This window comes from Chrysemys picta, chromosome 5, assembly GCF_011386835.1.
Source record: "Chrysemys picta bellii isolate R12L10 chromosome 5, ASM1138683v2, whole genome shotgun sequence".
Lineage (NCBI taxonomy): Eukaryota > Metazoa > Chordata > Testudines > Emydidae > Chrysemys > Chrysemys picta.
In genome coordinates this window covers 128996749-129024659 of record NC_088795.1, presented here as the reverse complement: position 1 = coordinate 129024659, position 27911 = coordinate 128996749, and the positions used below count along the sequence as shown (strand labels likewise).

At 41.6% G+C, this 27911-nt stretch overlaps 1 protein-coding gene across 8 annotated transcripts in view; it reads left to right on the top strand.

The window, feature by feature from the left end:
• The window catches only part of ST3GAL5 (ST3 beta-galactoside alpha-2,3-sialyltransferase 5), a 48492-nt gene extending 21491 nt beyond the window's left edge, over window positions 1-27001 (top strand). For all 8 annotated transcript variants that reach the window (XM_024106470.3, XM_024106472.3, XM_065597220.1 and 5 more), the window contains exons 3-7: window positions 8387-8501; window positions 10245-10588; window positions 15170-15356; window positions 19642-19800; window positions 24234-27001. In XM_024106470.3, the coding sequence (XP_023962238.1) occupies window positions 8387-8501; window positions 10245-10588; window positions 15170-15356; window positions 19642-19800; window positions 24234-24497 (1069 nt within the window). In that variant the 3' untranslated portion in view covers window positions 24498-27001. The remainder of the gene's footprint in view (window positions 1-8386; window positions 8502-10244; window positions 10589-15169; window positions 15357-19641; window positions 19801-24233) is intronic.
• Window positions 27002-27911: the final 910 nt, after the last annotated feature.

Here is a 27911-nt window from a genome sequence, read left to right as displayed (position 1 = left end):
TAGCATTTTGCTAACTATTTTTGGTTTTGTTTTTTAACATGACAAATCAGGCTATTGACATTGCAATGTTACTGTTATACAATAGTCTTTGTCAGAAAGTACTTAATTAACATTATTTATTCTGTTCTGGGTAAAAAAAAAAAAAAAAATCAGTTCTTCGGAAAATGCCATTTTTATAGCTGAGTATTGGCAAGGACTCCATCAGTCTAAAACGCCTTGGCTGTGCCTTCTCAGAAGCAATAGCAGATGAATTGAAACTTTTTTTGCAGCAGTGATGATATAACATCAATTTTTTGTCTCTGCAGAACTTGTGTGGTGGGTTGTAAAATGCTGTGCAATTTTTGATTGACCTACATATTTCTAATTAAAAAAAGAAAAAAAACCTAACGTAACACACTGGGTTTGCCTATTAGCAAAACTGACTAAATGTGTGATCTTGTTACTGTAGCCTTTGTTTTTCTCATCCTTTCTTCTCTATTGTGTATTACTCTGTCTTGGCAGAATCTTGATTGTAAGCACTTTAATGAAGGGGCATTGCTTGCTGCTTTGTGTGTGTGTGTGTTTATTTATTTATTTTAATTGTAAACCATCTAGCACACTCCTGGATTCTGTAGCTTTAAAATAAAAGGCAAATACAACACATACACTTATGGTACTTTTGAATAAGCTGAGTTTCCAAAAAAAGGATGCTGTTAAGTAGCATAAAAGTGCTGGATGGTGCATCCACCTTTGAGGCTTAGTCCTTCATTAGCTCCATTTCATGTGAACTAACGCTTAAGTCAAGGTTGTTCTTTGAGTGATGGTCCCTATCTGGATTCCAAATGCAGGTGCGCATGGGTGCCGTGCGCTGGAGCTGGAACTGTTTGCAATAGTGTCTGTTGACCCACATGTGCATTGTGCCTCAACTGCATGGTACGTCTGAGGCTGTAAGAGGCTGTGCGGGTCGACGCCACTCCAGCTCCCTCTTACCGCCACATGGCCAGAGTCGGAACCCCTCTTTCTCGCTAAGAGAACTGCTCTTCGTTTCTGCTGTATATAGTTGTCGTCCCTGAGTTTTTAGTAGTTAGCTAGTTTTTCCTTGGACTTCTTCCCTTCAGGGGTTTCTTTCTCCCTGGCCTGGGGATGATGCCCCAACAAGCCGGCTTTAAGAACTGTGACTTGTGCCCTTGTTTCTTTTTCAGTGACAGACGAGCACATTCGTTGCCTTTACTGCCTTGTACTGTTTCTTGTTGCCCGGACTCAAGCAGCTCGTGAACTTTACCTCCACAAATATCTGATGGAGGAGGCAATGTGCCCACGTGCATAACTGGACACGGCTCCACCAGATCTGCTGGAACAGTGCCCGACACTGGTGGTGAGCGTTTCACTGCCGCACCCACCGAAACCCCACTGGATGCACAAGAAGCATGGGCATAAGAGCGGCTCCCCAGCGGGGACAGCTTTTAAACGCAGTGTTACCTCCCCGAGCCATGTTAGGTTGGGCGAGAAGTCGGGTGCAGTTGTGGATGCTCCTGCTCCTAAGAAGGCTTATATGGAGCACCGCTCCAAATGCTGTTGTACGCCACTGGCCCTGTCTTCTGCTCCGGCACCTGGGCATCCTCCTTTGCCCTCGGTGCCGTCAACACCGCCAGGACCTTCTGGCCTGTCCCACCCAGTCCTGCGCACTCTGGCATGCTTATCACCCCCTGATGCCATCAGATGAGCTCATGCTGCCTTTCGTTGTCTCTCCCCTGCGCTCTGGACCCTTGCCTGTTCCGAGACTCTCCTCTCCAGTGGATGAGCCCCTCCTGTTCCATCCTTCGCCGCCGGCTATGGTGACAGACGAGCTCCTTCTAGTTGTTGACCATCCTCTCGGACCTCGTCTTGCGCCACCAATTCCGCCTTCACTGATGGCCCCTCCTCTACTGGACCCCTCTTCGGAATCAGAGTGGTCCTTTGTCCCGGACACAGCCTTCTCTTCTGCCTGGTCCTAGAGCCTTGACTCTCGGCCCCGGTCATACCCACAGACTTGTGGTCCCTTGGCTGACCCATGGTTCCGCTACCCATGGGTACCGCCGATGCCTGGCAATCCCTATGCCTGGCCCTACTGGCCCGCTTGAGACCCCTACCAGGATCGGGGGATGTACTGCCTGCATCACTGTTTATCTGTCGCCCATACCGCCATCTTCCACGAGGAACCTCTGGATGCTCCTGCTCCATCAGCACCAGCCGCGCCATTGACACCTTCAGTCCTCACAGGTGCCTCTTCGTCCCCGGACGATGCCCGCATTCCACCCACCTTCTCGGTGCCTAGCGACCATACCCAATACCAGAGCTTGCTCTGTCGCATAGCTGCTGCATTTAATTTTACAGTGAAGGATGTTCGTGATTCCCAGGACCACTTCCTGGACATTCTCCAGCCTCTGGGGCCTTTCCATACCGCCTTGCCCATCCATGACACCATCTTGTAGCCAGCTCAGGCTGTTGGGCGCATGCCAGCCTCCTATGTCAAAGCGGGCAGAACACTGCTCCTTTGTGCCCTCTAATGGTACAGACTATCTCTTTACCCACCCAACTTCCTGGTAGTCCAAACGGCCATGGAGCGCACCCATCAGCAACACTTTAAATCCACCTGTCCTGACTGCTTTACCAAAAAGCTGGACTTGCTGGGCCGCAAGGTATATTAGTCCGTGGGCCTACAATTCCGCATTGCCAGCTACCAGGCTGTCCTCGCAAAGTATGATTTACTGTCCTATTCTAAGCTGGCTGACTTTCAGGACTTCCTTCCTCCAGAAAAACAGCAGGAATTTCAGCATCTGTTGGATGAGGAAAAACTGGTGACCAACGTATCTCTCCAAACGGCCGTTGATGCCACCGACACTGCGTCATGCTCCTTGGCATCTGGAGTGGTGCTCCGTCGCTACTCTTGGCTCCAGTCTAGCGGTTTCCCTACGAAGGTCAGACAACTCTTGAGGACCTTCCCTTTGACAATTATAACCTATTTAGTGACAAGATGGACGAGTCCCTCTGCTCCCTCCAGGACTCTCATGCCACCCTCCAGTCTCTGGGCATTTCTACTCCGGCTCCGACCCGCCTTCTGCCCTCGCCCTTTTGCCACTTACCAGCCGTACCCTCAATGGCCACCTGACCTGCATCGCCCTTGCTCCCAGCGACCTCGATGTTCTTCCTCTGTTGCTTCCATCACCATCCATCTAAGCAACCCTTTTGACTCTTTCCTTGAGAACCGTGAACCCTCCTCCATCCCTCTGGCTACACCATGGATCGGGGTTGTCTTGCCCTCTTTGCTCACAACTGGGGTAGGATCACCTCTGACCATTGGGTGCTGGACATCATCCACCAAGGCTTCCTTATTGAATTCCTCTCCTTCCCTCCTCATCATCCGCTCAGTGGCCACCCTCCGGACCCTTCCCAGGACCATCTCCTCTGTGAGGCAGCAACCACCTTCCTCTAAAAGAACACCATAGAACCCGTGCTGCGGCGCTACTGTGGCCGTGGTTTTTATTCCCCGTTTCCTCATCCCAAAGAAAAGGGGGTGGTCTTCATCCCATTTTGGATCTCTGCTCCCTGAACAAGTTTATTCACAAGTTTCAGCTTCAGGATGGTCACCCTCCCCCTTATTATTACTCCCACTAGGAGTGAGACTCCTCAACCCCACTCTCCAGTCCATCTTTCATTGGTGGAGCACACTGCACTGGGACCTCTGTGACGTTGGAGAACTAGAAGCTTTCCCCTCTTCTGCTCCCGTTGAGCCCTGGGCCCAGGCTCACAGGGCGATGCTGTGACGGGTTAGATCACAGAACCCCCACTTGGGAGCTGCCATCTGATGCTTAGGACTTCAGTGCCCTGCCCGGTTTGAGCCAGACTCTCTAGCCTGCTGCAAACCCAGACCCAGGTCTGAATCACGTCCCCTAAGAGCTGTAGGCTTAGCTGAAAGCAGCTAACAGAAGTGTTCTTGTCTTTAACACTCAGATGCCCAACTCCCAATGGGGTCTAAACCCAAATAAATCCATTTTACCCTGCATAAAGCTTATATAAGGTAAACTTATAAATTGTTTGCCCTCTATAACACTGATAGAGAGAGATGCACAGCTGTTTGTCCCCCAGCTATTAATACATACTCTGGGTTAATTAATAAGTAAAAAATGATTTTATTAAATACAGAAAGTAGGATTTAAGTGGTTCCAAGTAGTAACAGAAAGTAAGTCACCAAGCAAAATTAAATAAAACACGCAAATCTATGTCTAATCAAACTGAATACAGATAATCTCACCCTCAGAGATGCTTCAGTATGTTTTTTCCTCAGACTGGACACCTTCCAGGCCTGGGCACAATTCTGGTACAGCTCTTGTTCCAGCTCAGGTGGTAGCTAGGGGATTTCTCATGATGGCTCCCCTCTTTGTTCTGTTTCACCCATTTATATATCTTTTAAATAAGGCGGGAATCCTTTGTCCCTCTGGGTTCCCAACCCCCCCCCCCCCAATGAAAAAGCACAAGGTTAAAGATGGATTTCAGTTTAGGTGACTTGATCACATGACACTGTAAGACCTTCATGTCACCCAAGCCTTCATTTCTCCCAGCCTGACTCACAGGAAGGCTTGCCTGCAAACAGAGCAATCCACAGTCAATTGTCCTGGTTGATGGGAGCCATCAAAATTTCAAACCACCATTAATGCCCCACACTTTGCATAATTACAATAGGCCCTCAGAGTTATATTTCATATTTCTAGTTTCAGATACAAGAATGATACATTTATACAAATAGAATGACCACACTCAATAGATTATAAGCTTTGTAATAATACCTTACAAGAGACCTTTTCATGAAGCATATTTTAGTTGCATTATATTTACTTATTAGCATATTTTTATAAAATCATATAGAGTGCAACGTCACAGACCACCCTTCTCATTCCCTGGACCTCGGATCTCCACTATGCCTTCCCACCCATTCCCCTCCTTCCCCAAGTCCTGCGCAAAGTGCGGAAGGACTGAGTGACGGTTATCCTCGTAGCTCTCTCCCGACTTCACCAGTATTGATAAACCAATCTGTGCTTGCCCTCCAATTCCTCTTCTGACCGTCCCGGGTCTCCTAATGCAGGTGCGTGGCTGGCTGCAGCACTCCAATCCGAGCCCTCTGCACCTCACGGCCTGGTATTTGGATGGGGCTCGCGTGTAGACCGGGCTTGTTCCGACTCCATCCAAGACATCCTCACTCATAGCAGGTACCAATCCAGTTGAATCTGCTATCAAGCTAAGTGGCACCGCTTTACCGCATGGGCACAGTGCCATCACTTCTCTCCAGACTCTGTCTCCTTTCCTGTCCTTCTGGACTACCTCCATCATCTCTGCCAATCAGGCCTTGCTCGCTCCTCCGTCTGCATCCACCTGGAGGCACTCAGTGCCTTTCTTCATCCTGTGGATGGCTTCTCCGTCTTCACCCATCTGATGACCTCCCGCTTCCTCTGCAGCCTTCTCAATGCTTTCCCCCCCCACTACGAAGGCCTATCTCCTCTTCGGTTCAGAATCTGGTTCTCTCTGTGCTCACCAAGCCACCCTTCGAACCCCTCGCCACTTGCTCCCTCTCCAATGCCGAGCATTAGCTTTTTATCTCCACCACACACGTGACTTCCAAGTGGTCCCCGTCGGGCAGCTACTTGGTCCTCTGTCCACACCTTTTCCTCTCACTATGCCATTGCCCCCTCGACGGTGACAGATGCAGCAGCTGGTCACGCTGTCCTACTGACTTGGTCTTCTTGAGAGCCCTTGTGCCCGCTTCCATACTGACCACTGCTCGCTACTCTCCCGCGTTTGGAATCCTGACATAGGGACCATCACTTGAAGAAGAAGAGAAGGTTATTTACTGTAACTGGAGGTTCTTCGAGATGTGCGGTCCCTATTTGGATTCCAATTCCGCTCTTCTTCTCCTATGCTCCGGGCTCCATTTGCTTCCTGGGAGGGGTGTCGGCTGGCACAGCCTCTTAAAGCCTCGAATGTGACATGCAGTTGATGCATGTGCGGGTCAACAGATACTACTATGAACAGTTCCGGCTCCAGCGCATGGCGCGCATGCTCACCCGTGTTTGGAATCCAGGTAGGGACCACCTGTCTCAAAGAACCTCCAGTTACAGTAAATAACTTTGTCTCATACTTAATCCCATCCTTTGTGAGGTTAAAAGCCAGACAATTACATGCCTTCATATGTTGGCAGCACAAAAGATATCTGCTCTTTATAGTTTATTTTAATCCCTTTTGGAACAAGAGAATAAATGTTAATAAACATTGTCTATTAGCATTCTTAGGGAGTAGTTCCCATTACAGGAACTAGCACTGGGGACGGGGAGCATAAAGTAGTAACTGTTTAATAGTAACAATTTATAATTACTCTCTCCTATGTCACAAATTAAAGGTACTGCTTTGACTGGTGTCTGTGGGGAAGGGATGGTAGTGGAACAAGAGGACAGAAACTATCGTTTAAAATACTTTCAAGTGTATTATAACTAGGGCCCTACCAAATTCGTGGCCATGAAAAACGTGTCACAGACGGTGAAATCTGGTCTCCCCCCGTGAAATCTGGTCTTTAGTATGCTTTTACCCTATACTGTACAGATTTCCACAGTGAAGACCAGCATTTCTCAAATTGAGGGGCCTGACCCAAAAGGGAGTTGTAAGGGGGGGTCACAAGGTTATTTTAGGGGGCGGGGGTCACAGTATTGCCACCCTTACTTCTCTGCTGCCTTCAGATCTGGTCAGCTGGAGAGCGGTGGCTGTTAGCCAGGCACCCAGCTCTGAAGGTGGCACCCTGCCAGCAGCAGCACAAAAGTAAGGGGGACAGTACCATACCAGGCCACCCTTACTTCTGCGCTGCTGCCTTCAGAGCTGGGTGGCTGGATAGTGGCAGCTTCTGCCTGAGGGCCAGGCAGCAGCACAGAAGTAAGGGTGGCAATACCATACCATGCCATCCTTACTTCTGCGCTGCTGCTGGCGGTGGCTCTGCCTTCAACACTGGGCTCCCAGCCAGCAGCTGCCACTCTCCAGCTGCCCAACTCTGAAGTAGTGCCACTGCCAGCAGCAGCGCAGACGTAAGGTTAACAGTACCGCAACGCCCCCCCCTGCAATAACCTTGCAACCCCCCCCACAACTCCTTTATTGTTCAGGAGCCCTAAAATCAGGGGCGGTTCCAGGCATCAGCGCACCAAGCACGTGCCTGGGGCAGCAAGCAGCGGGGGGCGGCCTGCCGGTCGCTGTGAGGGAGGCAGACAGGCGGCCTTCGGCGGTGTGCCTGCGGGAGGTCCGCCAGTCCCGCGGCTTCAATGGCACTTTGGCGGCAGGTACGCCAAAGGCGCGGGACCAGCAGATCACCCACAGAAACGCCGCCGAATCCGCGTGCCGCCGACTGCCCACAGGCATGCCGCCGAAGGCCGCCTGACTGTCGTGCTTGGGGTGGCAAAAAACATAGAGCCGCCCCTGCCTATTACTTACAAATTAATAGCTGACATAATGAAATTTACGATTTTTTAAAAATCTTATGACTGAATTTGGTAGGGCCCTAACTATAACACTCCATCTAAGGTAACAGCGCTCAGCTGCCTGGTAGCTCTTATTACTTATGTTATTCAGATAGTAGTTCCCAGTAATAATACTCAACAGTCACATAGCCCTTTACCATGCTCAAACCATTGAGGAAAACCTGGATTAAAATGATTCTAGGAATGCTGGCTTTTTAATATAGGGCGGAAAGTTGGGTGTTTGGGTGTCTTTTAAAATTTGGGATTATAAATCCTGCATTCTGGCCTTCCAAGTAACCCAAAATAGATTTGGCGGCACCTAAGTGGTGGTTTGGGATTTTAGGCTCTGAAGTTTTCAAATTGTGTTTTCAGCACCAAAAACATTTAAGTATTTTTGATACTGAAAACCCAGTTTGCAACTGCACTTTTTACATGAGTAATGTTTGTTTTGGCCATTTTTAAGAGTGAAGTAAAACTATTCTTTTTAAAGAAATCGAAAAGCACTTTAGTGTAGTCCCAAAATGTACAGAGAGCAACCTGTTGATGTAGTCAAATTTGATGCAGGACACATCAAGGTCATTTAGTTTAAAGTAACCAGTGCAGAACCACACTACAAAGCGAAAGCATCTTTGAGCACCAGTCTCCATACTACAGTATTGATCCACTTTAGTGCAAAAAGCTTTGATGGGTTGAGGAAGAATGTGGTTTACAGCATTAGGACTGTGCAGTATCTCACTGTGGATTGCACTTAAACGTGCTTCTTTACATTTTTGAACTCGCTCACATTTTATCAGCTTCACAAAGGAGTAGTTCAGAAATAACTCCACTGTGGGCAGTGGCCTACTGCCCTAAAAGTAATCAATGGCTCTTGTTCGTTTTAGACGTGTTACACTGTTTGCAGTCGTGGTGTGCTTCCTTTATATCCTCAAGTTAAGTTTTGGCCCTGAAGAATGTGACACGAAGAAAATGCACTATGTGGACCCTGAACGTGTAAAGGTTTGCTATTCTTTATCTGTATCTAGCAAATGTTACTGATGTATTGTGTAGAGTTGAAAAGTTCACTGTAGGACCTGAAGTGATGGAGTTGTAGGCTGAAGTCCTGCAATGAAGGCAGATGAATTTACCTTTCTGTATGCTCCATTACCTGCACGGAGAGGCTGAGGTTTTCAATTCTTATGCTTGTGTAGGCAGTGAGACTTACACAGAGAAAATTATAGAGTTTTTTAGGAATAAAATTGAAGGAGGAAGAAAACAATTGTTTAACATTTGTCATCACAGATATGATACATAGTTCGAAAAAGTTTGACTGCATTAACACAGTGGAAGGTTGCAAGAAAAAAAAAAAAGGACTTAGATATGTACGTAGAATTCTGTGGCCTGATTATTTTGCCAGGTGCATGCAAGGAATGCTTTTGACTGTGCTGGAAGTTGCAGAATGGGATGATTAGTCATACTTAAAAAACAGTTTCTGTAGTGCCACACTGGAGAGTGAGAAGGCTTGAGAGTTGTTCTAAAAACTGAAACATTATGCTTGCTATTACACTGTAACACAAAGGTGCTGATTCTCACCCTGTGTTGGGAAAGAAGGAAGAATTTGATATTCTAAATATCTGCTTAGAATTCTAAAACACCAGGGCCTGTTTAAACATTTTTTGGTACCTGTAGGGTCTGTTCTGCACATCTGTGGAGTTCTTGTAATTGCAATTAAAAAAAATCCTTCCCTTTTCCCATTCTCCTTTGTTCCCCTTTTTCTGTAATCTTAACATCAGGCTTGCATTTTTGACTCTCCCACATATATCACACAAACATATCTCTTTGTTTTCTACTTGCCTCTGTTCCTCCCACCTTTCCATTTTGTTCTTGTTTTTATGATAAATCCTCTAATTTGTTGAGGGGTGGTAAAATGGCGTCTTTGCCTTTGAACTGTGCTAAAGCTTCCTCCTTGTACCAGACCGCAATTTGTAGGTTCTACTCTCTAAAAATGTGCAGGAGGATCTTGTTTCAAAGAAACAGATCATCATTTATTTGGCAGCGGAAGATTCAGATGAAAGTTAGTACTGTAGGTTTTTATATTGGTACTTCATCTTCATTTTAAGGAGAACTTGAGACCCTCCACTTCTGGGTGAACATTTTAAGCATGGTTATAGTGGGATTTTTTTAAATGACCATAAACATCTAGACTAAAATCAGTTTGCAAGTCAAAATGCTGCAAGTCCTGTCTTGGATGTGACAGAGTTTTTCTTTCCAGTTTACGTGTCTCTGGTAGTACAGTTTCTGCAATCAAAATTTAGCTGACAAATTTGTTACTGATGGATGACCATCTTCCTTTCCCATAGCTGTATTGTCCATGAACAAAAATAACCAGTTATTGTTTGAAAATGTGCAGGAAGCAGACAGACTTTGTAAAAAGGTACCATTTTACATAGTAATTTTTCTGACTGCACCTGCACTCTAACTTACTCCTAAAGAAATCTTCCACCTGAAGGATGTAAAAGTTATCCTGAGTGCAGATTTCAGAGTATAACACCACAAACAGGTAGCTTCTTGTTTTAACTGACTAGTTTTAAATTTCCCACAGTTGGTGGTTCAGCTTGGTTTATCTTTCTAAAACCTACACCTGCTAATTTATGGATGTCTGTTGGCCTCCTGGGAGGTTGCTTCAGACAAGATATGCTATATTTGTAATACTGAAATGTACTAGCTTGTGTGACTTAAATTTCATATACCGTCTTGTTTCAGAGAGCACAAAAATATGCCAAACTCATACAGCAAGGAGAATGTCGACCTTCTTTTGTGAAGAAGGAGATGAACAGATTATTTGCTGAGAAGTACAGCGCGAACATATTTCCCTTTGTAACGGAAGATATATTCAGGCATGAAGATGTGTTTAAATACAAACCTCCGTTTGGATTTCACAAGAACTCTCATAAACTTCAGAACCTCTTAAAACTCTTACCTGAGCATGACTTGCCAGAGAACTTGAAATCAAAACACTGTAAGCGTTGTGTTGTTGTAGGAAGTGGTGGAATACTTCATGGATTGGAGCTAGGCCATGTGCTGAATGAGTTTGATATTGTTATAAGGTGCATATTTCTCTTCTGTCTAACGTTACAAAGTAATTTAACATTTGTGTTGTTTGCAAACAGCCTCTCTTTTTGGGAGGGGAAAGGGAAGTCTCAAACTCCATTTATTACTTCATTTATGAAACTGAAAGTACTTTATTAATATTACTTGTCTTTACAATATTCAAAATATGGTGAATCAGATACACTTACTCAAATTCAGACGGCAGGAACCAGGAATCTGTCATTATTTCAGTGTGCTCTAGACCAGTGGTTCTCAACCTTTTTTGGACCAGGACCCATTTGTAAACATTGATGGCCAGTCCCACTCCAGTAAATAGAAAGTAGAAAACACACGTATTTTGCCTCCAAAATACTTATCACGCACTCTGTGTAGCAGTAACAACAATAATAATAACGATAATAGTAATAATAAGTGAAAGCAGCTCAATATCGAGAAAGCTAAAGGCAGAAATCAACATTAACAGGAACACATTAACGGTATAATAAATCCTAGGTTCCACTTAATGAGAAACCTGCGCTTGCTTCTCTTTGACATGTTTATCAAAGTTGGGTGTAATTTTAGTCAGCACAATCTGAAGGTTGTGTTCAACATCCGGTCTACTCCTACTTTTATTCTTCAGTTGAGTCAAAGCAGAGAATCCAGTTCTGCACAACTGTGTTGTACTGAAAGGCAAAATGACACTGATTGCGTGGCAAACAAGAGCAGGACATTCTCCAGCAGCAGCACTGTGCCAAAACTGGGGAATGCTCATTTCAGTGTATTTTCTCTCTAGGCTGCGAATGCAAGATCACTCGACCAGCTGAGATTCTTCCTCCTTAGGTAGAGTCGTGTTTTTCAACACAACTCCAAATGGATCCCGTATCCATTCTTTGCCCTTAAGTTGTTCGTCTGGAAAGTAATTGCAGAATCTTGTGTGCCATTTAGTTAAATGACTACTGATCGTTTTCTTCAGTGCTTCCTGGCTAGTGAAATCTTTCAGATTTTTTGTTTCTGGATATGTGTTACGAAACATGTCCATCCTATCATTTGAAACGTGTTCGTTCCACAGAGAGAGGGTTGGTTTTTTTTTAATGCAGCAATTTTGTCAGTTAGCTCAAAGCAGTTGTGCCCTCTGCCCTACAAAGACACATTCAAATCATTCAGGTGATCGAATATATCTGCCAGATATGCAGCACAAACAACCCATTTGTTGTTACTGAAGTGCTCTGCCAGGTGAGACTTTTTTTCTTCAAGAAAAGCTGCCAACTCATTTTTAAGTTTATATACATGAGACAACACTTTGCCATGGGACAGCCAGCAAACCTCAGCATGGTAAAGCAGATGTACATGTGTACTGCCCATTTTCTGACAGAAGACGTGAAAGCATCATGAATTCTTGGCATTTTGTTTGATGTAATTCACTATTTTTACAGCATTTTTAAGAGTTTCGTGAAGCTCAGGTGCCTTGTCTTTAGCTGCTAATGCCTCCCTGTGCAGGAAACAGTAGTTTCACGTTGCATTGGGTGCTTTCAAAAGGATTCTTAGAGCAACTACTGAATATTTCCGTCATCAGTTGTAACACCAACACACTTCGACCAGCTTAATCCTGCTGACTCCCAGTAATTATCCAGTGTAACAAATATATCAGCAGTAGTAGTAGAAATAGGCAAATCTACACTAACCAAGTACTGTTCTTGCAAATCACTTTTCCATGCATGCCTCACATAAACCAGCAAGATAGCATGGTTTGATACATCTATAGATTCATCTAATTGTAAAGCAAAACAGTCGCTTACTGAAAGACGATCAGTTGTTTGCAGTTTGGTGTATTCTGAGCTATATCACAGATTCTTCTCCATATTGTATTGTTGGAGAGAGAGAGATTGCTTTTAATTTTTTTTGCCACTGACTCGCCCAACAATTTAGTGCATATGTCGATAGCAGAAGGTAAAATTAACTCCTCAGCCACAGTGTGAGCTTTTTTGCAATGCGGTGTGCAACAAGGTCAGAGGCATGCAGTGTTTGCTCGCGGACAGTAAATACATGTTCATGTTTTTTTTGACATTTCCATTTGGCTTTTTCGTTTAAAAAAAATCAAGAGGCTTGTCTTTATAGCTAGACTGCTTTGTCTCCAAATGTCTACATAAATGTGATGGTTTTAGGCTTTAATTTGTTAACAGTTCACCGCAGATGACACACTCTGGCCTGTGTTCACCATTTCGGTCCACGGTAAATGAAAACCCAAACTTTAAGTAAGCAGGGTCGTACCTACAATTACTTTTCTTCTCAGGTTGTGATGAATTCCTACTATCGTTGGTACTTGCAGTTGCAACAGGACAGTTTAAAAATGTATCCATTTCACTAACTAAAGACTCACTTTGTGATTAAAACACATACTCTTCACTTGAAACTCTACTAAGCACTCTTTTCCCATAACTCTTCCCACCTTGCATTCGATTGGCTAATCGGTAAGGCTAGGTCATGGAGGTCACTGGTTCCGTGATTTTTATGTGACCTTCATGACTTCAGCCCTTGGTGGCGGGGCTCAAGGCTTGGGTGGCTGTGAACCTTTTGTACATTTGTGCGACCCACTTTTAGGTAGCAACTTGTGGGTTGAGAAACACTACTCTAGACACCAGATACCACACACTATGGATAATGAAAATAGTGAGTTAGAAATTACTGCAGTCATAGACAAAGCACAACGTACGCATGAAGTTGGTACTACATAAATTCCTAAAGTAAATAGATGTCTGATCATTCTAATGTAGGCTCTTGAAATTACCTGTGCCATCTTCTGGTTATCATGGGGAGTTGATCAATTATCTTGCTTTTCGAGTATTAAGTGTTCCAGGTGAAAAGGTAAGTGGATCTGTTAGTGTTAGAAAGTATTCTGTTTCAGAGTTGTGATACATAGCTTTATTTTCAATGCACCTGTTTCGTTGACACACTCTGGAAGACACATAGTATAACAGAAGCATAATAAACAGTCAATAAAAATGAAATAAACCACTGTCTTCTTTAAATGAAAAACAATTCTGAGGTTCCAATTAAAAGAAAGAAAAGAGAAAAGGTTTGGGAGTGATGAGATGGGCAAAGAATAATATGGGCTCGCTAGAGGTCATATTAAATACTCATTGGAATTAAAAGATGACAAGTGGAATGTAAAATATAGACTGCTTGCTCATTTTAGTGACAAAAGTAAGTCTTGACTGCTTTTTCCCCTCGTTAGCCCTGCAGAGATACTACTTTTCTTGTCACCAATAGATTTGCAAGACACTTAAAATTATGGACTGAATAGAGACACTAGATTTATGGCTTATTACAGCCATCTATAACCCACTAATAGCCCTCTTCCCAGCTGCTTCTCCTGCCTTTTCCTCCCTCTGACTGGAAAGGTGTTAACGGGCCACTTTGCCTTGAATAGTCCCTTGAAATATGTGTTAACTTCTTATGCTAAACTATCTGTTTCATCTTGCATTTAGCAGTGACACTCGGATGTTAAAGCTTTGTCTACACTGCACTTTCATTGGTAAAACTGGTCGTTCACGGGTGTGAAAAAACCAAACACCCGAGAATTACAAAAGTGTTACGGACAAAAAGTGCCAGTGTGGACAGTGCTACCGCCTCTCGTTGGGAGCAGATTTATTTTGTCGGCGGGAGAGCTCTCTCCCACTGACAAAGAGCGGCTACACTGCGCACCTTTTAGTGGCATGGCTGTAGTGGCCCAGCTGTGTTGCTAAAAGGCACATTTTGTAGACATAGCCTTAGTCTACACTACAGATTTAGGTCAACACATGGCAGCTTAAGTCAATGTAACTATAGAAATGTCTACACTTCAGTTTTGCTCCTGTCACTGTAACTGCCCTGCTACACTGACTTAACTCCACCTCCAGAGTGGCGTAGAGTCAAGGTCGATGTAGTTAGATTGAAGCAGTGTCAGTGTAGACACTGTTTTGTGTATGTTGACTGTTCCTGGCTTTCAGGAGCCATCCCACAATGCCCCACACTGACAGTACAATCGATACAAGCACTCCCCGTGAGGAGACACACTGCTGACACAAGGAGCAAAGTATAGATATACACAAGCAGTGTAACTAGTGCGGCAGCTGTTTGCCGACATACATTAGGTCAATTTAATTTTGTAGTGTACACATGGCCTGAGTTAATTTCCCAGACTTGCAGAAGAGCTCTGTTTAAACTTGAAAACTTGTCTCTCTCACCAACAGCTGGTATAATAAACGATAATACCTCATCCACCTTGTCGCCTAAATTCCAGTCAGTTAGAATTGTGAAGAGCCTTTTATTACTGGTGTTGATATGCAGGAAGCTTGCTGTTTGCCCCTCAGAGCCCTAGTTGAGTTATAGGGCAACAAGAAACATGAACACTGCAATAGTATTTGTACAGTTGCTTTTCAGAGCGAGACCACCCATTGAGGTTTGTTCTTGTTACCAGGGAACTAATTTATTGATGTATTCAAATAAAATTTGGTGAGCCAACTAAAACTTGTTACTTAGGTATTTAAAGTCACTTGTATGGTATTTTAATGACATCAGATACCATGTTTACTTATTGTGTTTTGTTTCACTTTTTTTAGATTAAATGATGCACCAGTTCAGGGCTACACAGATCATGTTGGTAACAAAACTACCATAAGGATGACCTATCCAGAGGGAGCCCCACTTTCTGAAAATGAATATAACCCTCAGAGCTTGTTTGTTGTTGTCTTATTTAAAAGTGTCGATTTCAATTGGCTTCAAGCAATGGTAAAAAATGAAGCATTGGTAGGTATAAACAGTTGACTTATTGCCTGCATATCTTGGTTTTCTGATGCACAGAAAACTGATTTTACTGTATTGAATTCTTCACAAGCAGTCAGGGTGAGTTGTTTTAAATCAGCAAGCAGGAAACTTTGATTTAAATATTCAGTTTTAATCCTGTTTTGCATTTGTACTTTTGAATGATTTTTCTAAAGAAAGGTTGATTCTCATTGGTTGGTATAACCTGGTACTACTTTTCGCTAACCAGGAGGGTACACAATATTTAATAGCACAGAGAGTACACTTATAAAGTTTGCGGATGATACCAAACTGGGATGGTTGCAAGTGCTTTGAAGGATAGGATTAAAATTCAAAATGATCTGGACAAACTGGAGAAATGGTCTGAAGTAAATAGGATGAAATTCAATAAGGACAAATGCAAAGTACTCCACTTAAGAAGGAACAATCAGTTGCACGCATACAAAATGGAAAATGACTGCCTAGGAAGGAGTATTGCAGAAAGAAATTGGGGGTCATAGCAGGCGTGTTGTACGAGTAGTAATTCTTCCGCTCTGCTCCAAGCTGAGTAGGCCTCAATTGGAGTATTGTGTCCAGTCCTGTGCACCACATTTCAGGAAGGATGTGGACAAATTGGAGAAAGCCTAGAGGAGAGCAACAAAACTGATAAAAGGTTTAGAAAACATGACCTGTGGGGGAAGATTGGAGAAATGGGGTTTGTTTAGTCTGGAAAAGAGAAGAGTGGCGGCGGGGGCGGGGGGGGAATAGGATAACAGTTTTCAAGTACGTAAAATGTTGTTATAAGGAGGCGGATGAAAATTTGTTCTCCTTAACCTCTGAGGATAGGGCAAGAAGCAATAGGCTTAAATTGCAGCAAGGGTAGTTTAGGTTGGACATTAGGAAACACTTCCAAACTGTCGGTGGTTAAGCACTGGAATAAATTGCCCAGGGATGTTGTGGAATCTCCATCATTGGAGATTTTTAAGAGCTGGTTGGACAAACACCTGTCAGGGATGGTCTAGAACAGGGATTGGCAACCTTTGGTATGCGGCTCGCCAGGGTAAGCACCCTGGCGGGCCAGGCCGGTTTGTTTACCTGCTGCGTCCGCAGGTTTGGCCGATCGCGGCTCCCACTGGCCGCGGTTCGCCGCTCCAGGCCAATGGGGGCTGCGGGAAGTGGCGCGGGCCGAGGGATGTGCTGGCCGCTGCTTCCCGCCACTCCCATTGGCCTGGAGAGGTGAACCGCGGCCAATGGGAGCCGCAATCGGCCGAACCTGTGGATGCGGCAGGTAAACAAACCGGCTCGGCCCGCCAGGGGGCTTACCCTGGCTGGCCGTGGGCCAAAGGTTGCCGATCCCTGGTCTAGACAATACTTAGTCCTGCTATGAGTGCAGGGGACTGGACTAGATGACTTCTCGAGGTCCTTTCCAGTCCTATGTTTCTATGACTTTTTTAGCAGTGACTTTTCTAGCTGCATTATATAGGAGATAGTATGGCTTAGTGGCTAGAGAACTGAACTGGAACTCAGGAGATGTGGGTTTAATTCCTGGCTCTTCCACTGGCCTGTGTGACCTGGATAGGTCACTTCTCCATGTCCCTTAATTTTCGCATTTATAAAATAGGGATGATAATACTGTGACCTCTTTTGTAAAGTGTTTTGAGATATAAAAGAAGAGAAGCTCTATATAAGGACTAAGTGGTTGTCATATTATTATTGGTATATTATTTGGATGGAAACAGTTTGTGCACATAAAAATGCACAAAAAATAGCATTTTAAAATTTTTTGTTAAAACTACCTTAAATATGCTAGATACATAAGAAAAAAAAGTATATCAAAATTTTTTGCGCTTAAAACCAATTGATTTATTAAACAACGAAAGCATTATCTGTAGTTAATTGAACTGATTTCTTTCTGGTTGTCATGTCCATCAAGATTTTATAACTGGTAGATCTCATCCTGTCCCCTATCCTGTCCCCTTGTGTTTATTGATAGATTAAAAGAGGAAAACAAGTTTTCTGCTTTTTAAGCTTCCAGCTGGTTTCACAACTTTGAATGAATTAATCATTGTACTGAACTACTTGAATAAACTGAAATGAAGAAAATATTTTATTTGCACCTGCAGTAGAGGCTAGATCTGTCAAAAGCTGGTGTAACACTTCAACAAACTCTGGTTCTAGGTTCATAGCCAATGAGTTCAATTAGTTCAGTGATTTAACTTTTCTGGCAGCAAACATATACTGTTTGAATATTATTTTGATATTTAAATTATTGTAATATATTTTAATAAATTTAGGCCTTAACATAGCATCATTTCAAATTTAATTTGAAATATATCTTCTAAAAAAAATTGAATTAAAATAAATCGAATTTTTGTGCTTTTTTTATCCACCTTGCAAGCAATCTATTTGTTGCAGTACTTCTAGTTATTGTTCATGTTAGTACATCCATGTAGTACTGTATGCTCACACTGATGCCTTTCATCCAAGTGTCTTGATCCTTTACATGAACTAAACATCAAAATACCTTATGTGCTCAGTAAAGTATAGTTCATTTTGTATTTGGGTTAAGTGACTTGGTTAAGGTTTTAGAGGCAGGAACAGAAAACAAGTGTTCTGACTGCCAGTCCCCTTCCTTAACCGCTATACCACATCATGCTCGTGTAGGGGTGTTTGTGTTATGTGTAATAGATATAATTAAATAAAAATGTCACTAGTTGGTATTAGCTGGCATTGGTTACTGCCTTTCAATTTCTGTATGAAGATTCATTCGTTGCTTAATGTATATTTAAAGAAATAGATCTATGTGCAAGAGACACCTGAAGTATTGTATTTTATTGATTAGAGTTATTATGCAAACATGAAATGCCATAAATTATTCAATAGTGATATATTTAATAGAAAATCTGTCACAATATTTAGCTGTTTGTGCACATAATATTATATTATAGATAAAGCAAAGGAAGGTTAAATTCTATGGTTTTGCAACCTGAACTAGTTTATGTAAGGCTTTTAGACTTGCAGAATTGACCACGACTACCTATGACTTTGCGCATGCATTTAGGTAGAATATACTGTTTTATTACAGTGCTCGGCATTATATGTTCTGCTTTATATATAATATATATAAAAAATGCTTTATATATAATACAAGGGACACTAATGAAGAAATTATCCTTTGAATTTAAATATTGGTGATATCACACTGAGTGATTATTGATTTTTAGAGTTAACAGGCAAACGTATTACATTTGTGGAACTTTGAGGAACTATCACTGAGTGATCTATTGGGCCCAAGCAATGTGTGGTTTTATAGAACACAAGCACACCTTTCAGAAAAAATTGCACAATTTCACATAGCAGCATTATGTTAACAACTATCGAATGCACCCTCTGATCTGAACTGGATATTTGACTGACTGTGGTGGTTCTAATGTCGTTTTATGGGCTTAAAACTGCATATAGTATATTCTAATAACAAAAAGTCCCTGTATTTTTGTAATATCAGAAGAGAAGTCATATTACAGCAATAGATATAACAAATATTTTTCATAGCGATTTTTTGGGAAAGAATGTGCCCAATGTACAGAAAAGGCACCCTCTTCTTGCATCACTTTTCTTATTTGCTCACTATGACACAATTTATGGAGAGAAACATAAAATGAGCCTGATTCTGATCTTTCACCAGTTTAGCACCGGTGCACATCCATTGACTTCTTTAACATTCTGGCATATTCTGGCATGAGATCAGAATCGGGCGCGCTGAGTCTCATTGCTCTTCTCTCCTTCTATCCTACAACACTTGTCTTTAAATGTACACTGTCAGCTAGAAATACAGATAATTTGAAAATGTGAGTAAAATAGTTTCAGGTCCTACACCTGTTTGCGAGTTACTCAGCCAACTGTTGTGGAATTTTGATCATGTTCTTGCTCTTTTCAAATGCTTTCTCTACCATGTTGCTGTGAGAAAGCCCAAATAGAGGCAAAAGGGGTGGGTGGATGGGTGAGTGACTGTCCACGGAAGTGCAGTCACATGTTCAAAGTAAATGAACTAAACAGATAAAGAATTGCATTTTCTCTTTCTCTCAACTTAAGTATTATTTGTTTAAAAGAATTCAGGCATTTGGGAATTCTACATCAACGTCCTAGTAAGTCTTTGCCATAAATAATTTCTATGAGATGTGGACAATCTTATGTTTTAGTAGTATTGAGTTACATGCTAGGCCCCAGTATCAGTTTGCCATGTCAAAGTATTTGTTTCCCTGTGTTTAATTGATTTTTTTTTTCTCTTTAGCCACTATGGGTGCGACTATTTTTTTGGAAGCAGGTGGCTGAGAAAATTCCTGTAACACCAAAACAGTTTCGTATTTTAAATCCAATCATCATTAAAGAGACAGCCTTGGATATACTACAGTACCCTGAACCTCGATCTAAATTTTGGGGCTGGGATAAGGTAAGATACCTTTTTTGGAAGGTGCTGGATAGATGCATTTAACTCCTTCGAAATCTAATACGACAAGATCAAATAAAAAAGAGTTTGGACTTTTCATTCAGTGTAGTCTCTTTGTGCAATTTCTCAGTCATTGTAAAACACCAAAGTCTTCTCTTCTCAAACACTATTTGTATTTTCTTTAACATTCCCTATTAGATATTTGTAAAATAGTGGGGTTTCAGCGTTCTCGTTAATCATAGAAAAAGTACAAAATCTAGGGCCATTTTAGTTTTTAATTTAGGGGTTAGGCTTGTTTATGTTCACGTAAGGTGACCTGCATGTGATTTTTTTTTTTTAAATACCCCAAAGTTTTAAAAAGAAAGTACTTCTGTGAAAGCATTAAGGTTGCAGGTCTTCTCAATACCATATACATGTGGTAGGCCATGCACTGCATTTAAGCATTAAGAATTTAAGGCTTTTTGAATCATTTGTGTGAGGAGGATTTTGCCTAAGAATATGTCTACACTGTAAGAATAGGTGAGTTCTTCACTTGGGTAGCTCACTTGGGTTAAAATAGCAGTTATTAAGCAATCAATGTGTAAGCACCTGAAGGATAGTAGGGTAATATGTAATAAGCATGGATTTATCAAGAATACATCATGCCAAACCCCAACCTAATATCCTTCCTTGGCAGGATAACTGGCTTTGTGGATATGGGGGAAGCTGTAGATGTGATATATCTTGATTTTAGCAAGGCTTTTGACACATCACATTCTCATAAGCAAACTAAGAAAATGTGGGCTAGATGAAATTATAAACTGGGTGCACAGCTGATTGAAAGACTACTCAGAGTAGCTATCAATGGTCAGCTGTAAAGCTGGAGTGGGAACTATAGAACATAAGAACGGTCATACTGGGTCAGACCAAAGGTCTATCTAGCCCAGTATCCTGTCTTCCGACAGTGGCCAATGCCAGGTGCCCGCGAGGGAATGAATAGAACGGGTAATCATCAAGTGATCTGTTCCCTGTTGCTCATTCCCAGCTTCTGGCAAACAAAAGCTGGGGATACTATCCCTGCCCATCCTGGTTAATAGCCATTCATGGACCCTATCCTCCATGAATTTATCTAGTTCTTTTTTGAATCCTGTTACAGTCTTGGTCTTCACAACATACTCTGGCAAAAAGTTCCACAGGTTGACTGTGTGTTGTGTGAAGAAATACTTTCGCTTGTTTTAACCCTGCTGCCTATTAATTTCATTTGGTAACCCCCAGTTCTTGTGTTATGAGGAGTAAATAACACTTCCTTATTTACTTTCTCCACACCAGTCGTGATTTTATAGACCTCAATCATATCCCCCCTTAGTCGTCTCTTTTCCAAGCTGAAAAGTCTGTCTTATTATTCTCTCCTCATACGGAAGCCATTCCATACCCCTAATAATTTTTGTTGCCCATTTCTGTAGCTTTTCCAGTTTCAGTGTATCTTTTTGAAATGAGGGGACCACATCTGTACACAGTATTCAAAATGTGAGCATACCATGGATTTATATAGCGGCAATATGATATTTTCTGTCTTATCTATCCCTTTCCTAATAATGCCCAACATTGTTTGCTTTTTTGAATGCCGCTGCACATTGAGTGGATGTTTTCAGAGAACTATCCACAATGACTCCAAGATTTCTTTCTTGAGTGGTAACAGCTAATTTAGACCACATCATTTTATATGTATAGTTGGGATTATGTTTTCCAATGTGCATTACTTTACATTTATCAACATTGAATTTCATCTGCTATTTTGTTGCCCAGTCACCCAGTTTTGAGAGATCCTTTTGTAGCTCTTCACAGTCTGCCTGGGACTTAACTATCTTGAGTAGTTTTGTATCATATGCAAATTTTGCCACCTCCTGTTTACCCCTTTTTCCAGACCATTTATGAATAAGTTTAATAGGACTGGGCCCAGTCCAGATCCCTGGGGGACACCACTATTTACTGCTCTCCATTCTGAAAACTGACCATTTATTCCTACCCTTCGTTTCTTATCTTTTAACCAGTTACCAGTCCATGAGAGGACCTTCCCTCTTATCCCATGATAGCTTACTTTGCTTAAGAGCCTTTGGTGAGGGACCTTGTCAAAGGCTTTCTGAAAATCTAAGTACACTATGTCGTGGAAAAAGTCACCCACGCATTGATTTTAGTTCACAGACTCAATCCTGAGGCCAGTTTATTGCAATACATACCAACGCGTTGGGGTAGCAGTCCGAAAACTACCACCCCTAGCACAGCACGCAAGCTGCTTTTATTCTTTTAAACTGCAAGCATAGGACAAATAATACGTCATTTGCGAGTAATAAGAGTTGGGGTCTGTCCCCTTTCCTGGCATCTTCCTTATTATTTTACGAGAATTGGGTGCCTATTGGGTGGAGAGCTTCTTGGTGGTTTCCGCCATGGGTGGTACTTGGCACCAGTTGGAGTGTTTTTCTCGGCAAGGTACATATTATTTTCCAGGGTTTTACGGTTAGGGGCATAGGGATTCATTACAGGACACCCAAAGAAGATATATGATTGGCTAGTTTGGCAGTTAGCTGGAATTACAGGGTGCTCACAGGAGAAGTTGCATTTACTCAGTTTGCATTTAGCTATTGCTTCACACAAGCGGTTATTATATTTCATCAGCCATGAACATATTTCATTAGTGTTGCTGCTGAGGCTTTTTATTCTTTCCCTCCTTGTCTCTCCCCCCTCCGGTCATGACCCTTGACCGAGTTTGGCAGGAGGCTGTGTCACTTAGCCTAGTTCCGGCTTGTGGCCTGCAGGGCGGGCCTATATGACGAGTCTTCGCCGATGTTCTGAGGGGAGCCAGGCCTATTCCCCACAACTATAATCCACTGGATCCCCCTTGTCCACATGCTTGTTGACCCCCTTCAAAGAATTCTAGTAGATTGGTGAGGCATGATTTCCCTTTCCAAAGCCATTTTGACTCTTCCCAACAAATTATGTTTATCTATGTGTCTGACAATTTTGTTCTTTACTATGGTTTCAACCAGTTTGCTCGATATTGAAGTCAGGCTTACTGTCCTGTAATTGCCAGGATCACCTCTGGAGTCCTTTTTAAAAATTGACATCACATTAGCTATCCTCCAGTCATTTGGTACAGAAGCTGATTGAAATGATAGGTTACAGATTACAGTTAGTAGTTCTGCAATTTCACATTTGAGTTCCTTCAGAACTCTTGGGTAAATACCATCTGGTCCTGATGACTTATTACTGTTTAGTTTATCAATTTGTTCTAAAACCTCCTCTAATGACACCTCAGTCTGAGTGAGACAGTTCCTCAGATTTGTCACATAAAGAGTGGCTCAGGTTTGGGAATCTCCCTCACATCCTCACCCGTGAAGACCAATGCAAAGAATTCATTTAGTTTCTCTGCAATGGCCTTATCGTCCTTGAGTGCTCCTTTAGCATCTCAATCATCCAGTGGTCCCACTGGTTGTTTAGCAGGCATCCTGTTTCTGATGTACTTAAATTTTTTTTTTGCTCTTACTTTTTGAGTCATTGGCTAGCTATTCAAATTCTTTTTTGGCCTTCCTAATTATATTTTTTCACTTCATTTACCAGAGTTTATGCTCCTTTCTGTTTTCCTCACTAGGATTTAACTTCCACTTTTTAAAGGATGCCTTTTTGCCTCTCACTGCTTCTTTTACTTTGTTGTTTAGCCACAGTGGCACTTTTTTTGTTCTCTTACTATGTTTTTTAATTTGGAGTATACATTTAAGTTGTGGATTCATGCTTCATCCATTAACTTCTGTTTTCTTTCATTGTTGATGCAAGGCCTACACTGGGCCTTGTACTGTTCAATATTTTCACTGATAACTTGGATAATGGAGTGGAGAATGTGCGTCTAAAATTTGTGGATGACACCAAGATGGGAGGGGTTGCTAGCACTTTAGAGGACAGGATTAGAATTCAGAAAGCATCCGAAGAAGTGGGCTGTAGTCCACGAAAGCTTATGCTCTAATAAATTTGTTAGTCTCTAAGGTGCCACAAGTACTCCTGTTCTTCTTTTTGCGGATACAGACCAACACGGCTGCTACTCTGAAACCTGTCATTAAAGAGGACAGTGATCAGTTGTTTTCCATGTCCATACAAAAAGTGGTTGACTTAAGCTGCAGCAAGGAAGATTTAGGTTAGATGTTAGGAAAAATTTTCTAATTATAAGGATAAATAAGTACTAGAAGAGGCTTCCAAGGGAGGTTTTGGTATCCCTGTCATTGGAGGTTTTTAAGAATAGGTTAGACAAACATGGCAGGGATGGTCTAGCTATACTTGGTCTTGCTTCAGCGCAGGGTGATGGTCTACATGACCTTTAGAGGTCCCTTCCACCCCTACATATCTATGACTCTGTGAAAACTGATAAAGGAGAGAGATGTTGTATTGTAAATGTTTATTTTTCTTTTTAGAATGTTCCCACAATTGGGGTCACTGCAGTTGTTCTGGCCACACATTTATGTGATGAAGTGAGTTTAGCAGGATTTGGATATGACCTCCGCCAACCCAACACACCTTTGCACTACTATGACAATCTCTGCATGGCTGCAATGGAAGGACAAACTATGCATAATGTGACAACTGAAACAAAATTCCTACAAAAACTGATCAAAGATGGGATTGTGAAAGATCTCAGTGGAGGAATACAGTGTGAATTCTGCAAAAAACCAAGCTAATGACTGGAACTGAGAGCACAGACTGGATTAGAGGTTCCTGCAGCCTTGCTAGCAATGGCCCTTTCAGTGCTCTCATCCCACAAAGACTTTGAAGAATCTCTCTTCTTTGTATTTCTGTTGCTTTTTAATGTCAAGTTGAATTTGTTGTATTTTTTTTTATTTATTTTGAGTCCAGGTTTTTACCTTGCACACTTTTTGTGGGTAATTATCAATACAGTTTTGAGTTTAGAGAGATTCATTTAAAATATGTCATGTTTTAAGCTATCTGAAGGAAAACAGAAAATTTAAGGGTTTTATATGTGAAGGGCACTCACGGACCTAGGTGTGTGTCTCCTAATCTGGGGAGAGAAGAATTGTTCCCACTGAAGTGGTGTTGCCTTTGTGGGTCCATTTGTCAGTACATGATTCCTCTGTGCATACGAAGAAAAGCAAAGGTGTGTGTTCGTAAGAGAACTTGCTTTGTTGCTTGTAGGTTCACTATTCTTTGGTAGATCATCCACTTGTATCACCTTCCACAGATATTTAGGCTACTCCCTTTCTGTGCTGATACCTATTTTTGGGGGGGTGAGGGGGCAGGGAGCAGGAAAGGGCAAAACTGATGTGGCAGTGAAGCTGAACAGTAAGTTAATTAATGCCACATCTAATCATGCCTGGTATTTAAATCATTGACCGGTGTGAATGCTTTAGGATTAGAATGCTGGCCACTTAAACACTTGACACATTTGGGCCTGACCATGTTATAACCAGATTTAGCCTACAGTAGATATCTAACCTGAAGCCAAACTCTTCTCTTTCCCATTTCTGGCTCCCAAAAACCTGGTCATAATGTGGTTGGGTCACAAAAAAGTTTAAGCATCACCGTTACAGGAACAGCATCAACATGAATTCCAGTCCTCTTTAGGGAGGGAGTTAAAAAGTAGTGTTTGGGGCTACACCTGCCCTTTTGCTATTTTATAAAAATGTTTTAGTCCTTGCTGCTGAGTGAAAGACCCACAAACAAAATGGAAACTTACTATGTAGTAGTCGGAGTGAAACTGACTACAGACAAAATAAAAGAACGGAAAGATTTTATTTAATCTCCTTCATGGTACAGTAGGTATTAACTTGCAACAGTACTATGTAAAATAAAAATTCAGATTCAAATATAGTTTAAGTTGATAGTGGCCCTTTTATGTTGTGAATATGGTGTATGCCTTTGAGGAAGTAGTATGATCTACTAGCACTGTACAATGTCTTCTAAGTGCAGATTGCTTTTAAAAATTCCTGTATAAATGTACTTTCTAATGACCAGAAATCAATGCAATTGAAAGAAAGCGGGATTGCAGATTTGTGAGCAAGTCTGAACTGTGTCATTTTATTGTGCAAATAACACAGTTGTGGTTATTGGATTGCTTGATTTTGAGTGCTGTCTGGTACTCAGAGCGAGTGAAAAATGCTTTATTTGAATGTGAAATCTTACCAGAAAGTTAATAGAAGTGAACAGGTGAAATATAATTATATGAATTACAGGAATCACTTTGACTTTCCAGGTGACAAACCTTCCTATTAGTTCCTTATCATATGGTAAGATACACTAGGCATATTTTTAAAATTAGCATCAGGTTAAATTGCATCAAGAAAATAGGACGTGGAATGGAATATAGTATTCATACTTGCCATGAAGAGTAGGTCTAATGGATGATTGTGTATGAACGCAGAAGTTGCACTGGCTATGGTTGTGGAGAGACAATAAAACAATGCCAGTTTACAAAGTGTAACATTGAAGATAGTGGCTATGAGCCTGATCTTTCCTAAGTACCCACACATCCCCTAAAGTGAATGATTAGAAATCACGCTCTGTGTGTTCAGGGCTCCATTTGTGCAACAGCAATAATTATTAACCTAACTTCCTCTTCGTAACTTGGAACAAACTAGTTTTTCTTAACAGCAATAAATTTCTAGTCCATGTTTTTGTATGCTTTTAAGTATAGATCAAACTGTTTACTTGAAAAATTACTGATATGTAAAGAGTTTTTACAGATAGTTTCGTTTAATATAACATGTTGATTATTATCCCCTTATAGTTAAGATAAAGCAAGCGACCTTAACTCCATTCAATATTACTGAAATATGAAAGGGTTTGGGAAAGTTCAAAATGTGCATATGGACAATAGTACATTGAAGTCTTTCAAAGCGCTGTTACACAAACGTTTTGTTATACATCAACTGTTAGTTCACCAGGACTTCACACTGTTATGACTTAAGAATATGAAAATGTGAACTTAATAGAATGAAAGTATTATTAAAGCAATCAGTAACGTCCTTTGAAGTTTTCCATTTATCATCAGCTCTACAAGATGCTTTAATGTGGGCTTAAACTGTAGTTCAACCAACTTTGTCAGTTGTGATAAAACTTTTTTCTCTGTAGTAGTAAATATTATGTGGAATACCCCTATGTGGACTTGACCATTCCTGAAACAACAATGGAATTCAGGCTGTGAAAAGCAATAAACAAATGGAACCACTTTCTATTTATGTAGTTTCACAGGTCACAACATATTCTGTCTCTTTCAGTAAGAATTATATATAGCTAGAGATTTCACTGGTCCAATAGTTGACATTAGATCCCACACCATCTAGAAAGAGGAGACCTTATGGAATAGTGCCTCATTTCCTCTCACTTACGCCAGTTTAATTTCATTAATTTCATGAGAGTTATTCTTGGATCTCCTTGGTGTACATGAGAATTGGTCCCCTACTCACAGCCAATGTGCTCTCCAGCTTCTTGAGGCTAATGTAGATGAGAATATATTTGTCTTAATTACAGCATTGTCCTTGGTGTTTACATTAAAAGTACTTGTACTGAGATTTAAAGATTTTGTGAGTGAAGATAAAGAAACCTTACATTAGAATTTGCCTTTTATAATAGCATTATAGGTGGGAGGAGGCACAGATGCATATTCAGTATCAGTGCAGTTTGTATGCTTTTTTCATAGTTACTGGATAGGTTTTTATTTTGGTGTCTAGAACTTTGTTCATTTTTCAACTTTGAATGGTGGTAGGTTGTTAACTTGCAGCATCTGTCACCTGAAAAAGGCAAAAAATGATATACGAGATGATCTGTTCAATCTTAAAGTATTTAAACCTGTAATCTACTCTAAACTACTTTTTTAAAGAGGGCACTAGCTTGCCCATTTAAAAATATATTTTATTAAAAAAATCTTTAAAGTAATTCTGAGTTTAGTTCATATTTGGGGGGCTATTTAGAAGATAGCACAAGAGACACACCTAGGAACAGCTCAATTATTTTGGCTTAAAAGAGGTTGCCCATTCCAATTTGCTTTCACAGATTTTCACAATTTTGTGTATGCAGAGTATGGATTTCATTGCTGTGTGTGTACAGGAATCCTGCATGTAACTGGAGGCAAGCCAATG